The sequence below is a fragment of the Colobus angolensis genome, unplaced genomic scaffold, assembly GCF_000951035.1.
Source record: "Colobus angolensis palliatus isolate OR3802 unplaced genomic scaffold, Cang.pa_1.0 Scaffold106, whole genome shotgun sequence".
Taxonomy (NCBI): Eukaryota; Metazoa; Chordata; class Mammalia; order Primates; family Cercopithecidae; genus Colobus; species Colobus angolensis.
Genome location: NW_012111586.1, coordinates 822167 through 827216, shown reverse-complemented (window position 1 = coordinate 827216; position 5050 = coordinate 822167). Strand labels below are relative to the sequence as shown.

General features: G+C 43.0%; 1 protein-coding gene across 1 annotated transcript; it reads right to left on the bottom strand.

Annotated features, from left to right (window-relative positions):
- Window positions 1–793: 793 nt before the first annotated feature.
- On the bottom strand, window positions 794–1794 carry LOC105514079 (V-type proton ATPase subunit E 1-like). Its single transcript, XM_011945221.1, has 2 exons — window positions 1762–1794; window positions 794–1691 (listed from the first exon to the last, which is right to left on the bottom strand). Exons 1-2 carry the CDS (start codon window positions 1792–1794, stop codon window positions 1116–1118), a joined length of 609 nt encoding a protein of 202 aa, XP_011800611.1. The 3' UTR covers window positions 794–1115.
- Window positions 1795–5050: the final 3256 nt, after the last annotated feature.

Here is a 5050-nt window from a genome sequence, read left to right as displayed (position 1 = left end):
TTCAGCCTTGGACTGCTAGTTACCCTCATTCTCAGGCCTTTGAATTTGGACTGAATCACACCACATACTTTTCTAGTTCTTTAGCTTGCAGAAAGCATAATGTGGGACTTCTTGGCCTCTGCAATCATGTGAGCCAATTTCCATAATGAACCTCTATTAGGGTTTTCAAGAGAAACAGAACAAATAGATTATATATTTGTTGAAAACCCTAATAGAAGTGGTGAGAAATGAACAACTGTCCTCAGCCCAGATATAACAACATCAGGGTTTGTGTTTGTGCAGGAGGGTAGGCTACTCCCTCTTCACTCCCAGAAGAAGTCCCCCTCCACCTTTATCTCAGACCCACATACACTGAGAAAGGAGTGTCACAGTGGCTATCTTCCCTTATTAGCTCCTGCCTCCAGGGAGGTAGGAGGGAAAGGGAACATGAGCTGTTCTTTCCTGGGGTCTGCATGGCTCCTCTTCCAGCTCTGCTCCTATTTTCCCATACTTTCATTTAAAAAGATTTTTTAAATTCTACTTATTTTCTTTTTATTTTTTTTTTTAAATTTGTATCTTTGTTGATAGTACAACATGAACATAATTTCCACATTTTAAAAAAATCCACATAACTCTTTTAATAAATAAAGTATATTCAGGGCTTAGATTTTAAATCACATGTACAGGTGAGAGAAAACTTCTAGGCCTAAACAGGTAACAGTGAAGCAACAACTGCTGGAAGGAGTGGTGTGCCACATAGGCCTTAAGCCTCAACAGTGGGAACTGCAGGGCCGAGAATACCAAACACATCACCTCTAGGCCAGACGGAGAGCAGAGCCCCAGGAAACCCATGCAGCCACCATCTGCCCCCTCCCCTAGTGCTGCAGAACCAAACGGATGCTGTGTTACTTTCAGATGAACTGGAGGTGGGTCCTGATCATATTACATGAAGCTTTCCGCCATTGTGAACAATTAGGCAAGGTGTTAGTGACAGAGGGGCATCACTGATAAATACAGAGCAATATTGGGGCAGTAAAGAGGAAGCTACAGAAACATTTGTGTTTCTTCAAATATCAGAATCTTCCACATCACAGCAGGAGAGCTGAGAACGAGCTCTACCTCCTGAAGGCTTAGTCCTAAAACTTTCTATTGGCATTTGCACCAAACAAGGCTCCCTGGACTTCTGGCATCATCTGCTGGGCTATGAGATCCAGCCGGCTTTCTGGGGTGTTGGAAACCTTTATTTTATGATCCCCATTATAGATCTCAACTCCACCAGCTATGTCCTCCGGCAGGTAGGACTCCTGGTCAATTTGGACATCAACATTGTTTTTGGTGGCAATTTTGTACATAGGGATTGCCTTTTGCACCACAGCCTTTACCAGAGGGAAGTCTTGTTTCCCGCAACGAACAATCATTTGGTGCTCCAGCAACTGGTACAAACCCTGGAGAACCAGTCCATCTAGCAGCACTTGGTACCTGGGTGTATCTTTCACCACCTTGCTGAGTCTCTGTTTTGCTTCATTTAGTAGGTCTGTGATAAGGTCATCTCTCGCTCTGAGGATTTTGAGCCTTGCTTGATTCATTAAATTGGACATCTGAATTTTCTTCTGCTGCTCAATCTGTTTCTCTTTCTTCTCATAGTATTCCATAATCTTTAGTCTTTGGGTTTGCACAAGCCGACCTTTCTCTATGTCGAACTCTTCTTCTGCCTTTGCATCTATCTATTTCTTCTGCTTTTTAATTGGCTTCTTGTTCAATGAAAGCCATCATATGCTTTACCTGCTTTTGCGTGTCAGCATCCCTGAGAGCCATGGCAAGAGCAACGCTGGCCGAGAGCAGCAGGCTCGAGTTTAGGTTTGAATGGGGAAGGTAGGAGGATTAGGCAGAGGAAACCCTTGCGCAGATCTTTACTTTATCAATTTCCTTTACTTTATCAATTTCCACACTTTCTAAGCAAGCCTTGGCTTCAAAATGACCACACTCAGGTTTTCCAAATGAGTGCAATGTTTTATAGATGTCTTTCCTCTGCACAGCCAAAGTAAAAAGTATGAGCAATTCTACTAAACTGAGTCTGAAGCCCAGACACCCCTCACAGCCTCCCTCTGGAACTGGGCAGTAATGCTTCCATCTCAGCAGTCATGCTGTCTTTGGGAAAATGCACTGTTTCACTGGGTGCCTGGCAGCATGGGTCTCTGCTTTATCCCAGTCTGCCCCTATGTCTGTGCTTTGGTGGGTATCTCAATCTCTATTTTTAGCTAGATTTCTCACATTGTTAACACAGCAATGGGTGTAACCCTGAATCAAGACCGGGGCCTATCGTGGGAGTCTTCTTACCTGCTTATTCCCATGCCCCAGGCTCTGGGTGTCAAGAATTTGACAGGGATGCTCAATAAATGAAAAATAAGAACCTTAAACCCAACCAACATCATACATGGCAACCCAAACCTTCTCCAGGACTCAGTCTATTACCAAAGCTCTATGCAATCCATAATAACCTAGATGTAGGCCCAAACCAAATCACAGTAACTAATACCCTTCATCCAGTCTCTTCCTCTAGACTAGTTACTCTTTGTTTTTTGTTTGTTTTTAAAACAGGGTCTTGCTCTGCCACCCAGGCTGGAATGCATGGCACAATCATGGCTCACTACAGCCTCAGCCTCCCAGGCTCAAGAAATCCTCCCACCTCAGCCTCCCGAGTAGCTGGGACTACAGGTGCAAGTCACCACACCTGGCTTAGACTGGTTGCTCTTTGAAGGCCACTGGAACACTGTCCCCAAGACAGATCAGCCTAACACAAAGAAAGTTATCAATAAGCGTTTAGTGAATTTGACTTTTCCTCCTTACACTACAGAGCTGCCACCTACAATTCCCTAAAAACACTTTTCCAACATTTCTTCTCTTACGTAACAAACCCAGTCTCCTGTAATATAGGTTTTTTTCATTTAGACAAGCATTTACATAGGTCACTGAAGAAAAACAATACAGATATCCCTTGCCTTCGACATGCAGTCACAGGAGAAATAAATGACACTCAATTAAGTTATAGTGTAGTATCATGATTCTTGGCCAAAAGAAAGAGTAAATGTCAGCAGTAAATATGAATGATATAGTGAGGTACTACAAAGAACTTTAAAGTAACAGAGGTAAGGTTGCCCCCTATAGTGGGCATCTGTTTTGGCTGCCTGCCATCCAATCACCCTTTTCAAGGAAGGTCGCTCCTTCCCTACTCTCAGTCCATGTGTTTATGTAATAGTTAACTCCACCCCAAACTCCAAGGGTCAACTTCTGACCCCAGGCATGACCATTAAAGCATCACCTTCCCCTGGTCACAGTGATCAGTTCCAGAATGGACCCATGACCTACTCATATCAGCGAGATGAAATGATTCTTTTGTGAGAACAATTAGAAGAGAGGCAGTCCATGTTTTAGCTGTACTTTAGCCCAGAGGGATAGCTCCAGCCGTCTTGTAGCACAAAGGGAAAGAAAGCCTGTCTCTGAATGGAGCCAACACAGTCTGTAGCTACCATATCTGATGCTACCATGTCTGAAGTCAAACTTTTCAGCTACATGAGCCAAAAAATGCTCTTTTCTTAAGCTGAAATTGACTGCTTAGCTATAAAATCAATTTATAATACATGTAATCAGACCTTGGTAAAGTTACTTCAAAACATTTTATTTAATTGTTCCCAAGTCACCTGGCTCTTTAGGGAGTTGGTCAGTCAAGGAAGCCATATGTTAAGTGGGGACACAGGTTTTAGAGCCAGACATTCATGGTGCTGACTCTGGCTTCTTAACCTTTCTGAGTGTTAGTTTCTTCATCTGTTAAATGTAGATAACAATAGTGTCATGTAATTTTTTTTTTTTTCATGTCTGAGGGCAGATTATGTGAGCACAAAAAGACTACTTACAGCAGTTTAGGTTTTAAGTTAATATTTAATTTATTAATTTAAAACTCAATACCTAGGTTTATTTAAGTCTTAAAATTCAGTTCATAAGTATACTATTCTATCTGTAAGTCTATTATATATAATCTATTATATAGATTTACAGATAGAATAGTATACTTATAAACTGAGCTTATATAAAATAATAATTAAGTTTAAGGGGATCTTTTATCATTGTTCAAGTAACTCAGGTAGAACTATCTAAACTCTTTTAAACAGTCTCACTTATAAGCTTATGCAACATAATTATATTAGAATTTTAAACTGAATTTGTAAATTTCATATATTCTTTTTTCATTTTATACCTGTCATATGCCTAACCAGTCAAGTTCCATCACTGAGGAGGCAGGACTAGATTGCAACTCTGACTCTGATGGACAGAGCAGCATGTGGAGGCTCGCATGGTGAATTTTAACTCCAGAATGACTGCAGGAATAAGTCAGGAATCCTGTGAGGACCCACAGACCCTCTGAAGGAAGTGAACTGCTCCTGCAGGACCTGGGAGACACCCCAAATACTGTGAGTGCCCAAACTGCGGAAGTGGGAAAGGGAGATCCTCTGCCCCTGAACACATGCCGCCACTAGGGAAACTGAAGATCTAGTTTTTGGGAGAAGATTTCGACCTTACCTGGAGCTGAGTCAATTTAGAGAGCTGAGTGAAATACAGGGGTAGAAGAAGCAGTGGGAAAGGCCTTGGGAGCTCGCTGAGTCCCCAAGCAGGCCATTCCTGCCTGGCATCACAGAACTTGTTTGAGAGGGTGGCCAGAGGTGCAGGAAAAATGCCACGGAGAGAAGAAAGTCTCCAGATGCACTTTGTAACAATTTGAAGCATTTGAGAAGCCTCCTGACCAGAACTTGGGGGAGGGTGTGAATCCTGCTTACAGACTTCACGGGTTGGGGAAGAACTCAAGCCCTTTTCTTTCAAACCTGGGAGGCAGGTAGCCTGGGGCAAGTTCCCAGCCCTGCTTACCCATTGCCTGGAAACAGACTCGGTGCCATTAGCGGGGCATAGTGGGAGTGAGACTGGCCCTTTGGATTGTGTGGGAGCTGGATGAGGCTTGTGACTGCCAGCTTTCCCCTACTTCCTGGACAACCTGTGTGACTCAGCAGAGGCAGCCATAATC

Excerpts from the sequence above, each read along its gene's own strand:
- LOC105514079 (XM_011945221.1), bottom strand. The coding sequence starts at position 1,794 with ATGGCTCTCAGGGATGCTGACACGCAAAAGCAG. Across the intron at positions 1,692-1,761 it reads ATGCTGACACGCAAAAGCAG|GCAGAAGAAGAGTTCGACAT; the intron begins GTAAAGCATATG and ends ATAGATGCAAAG.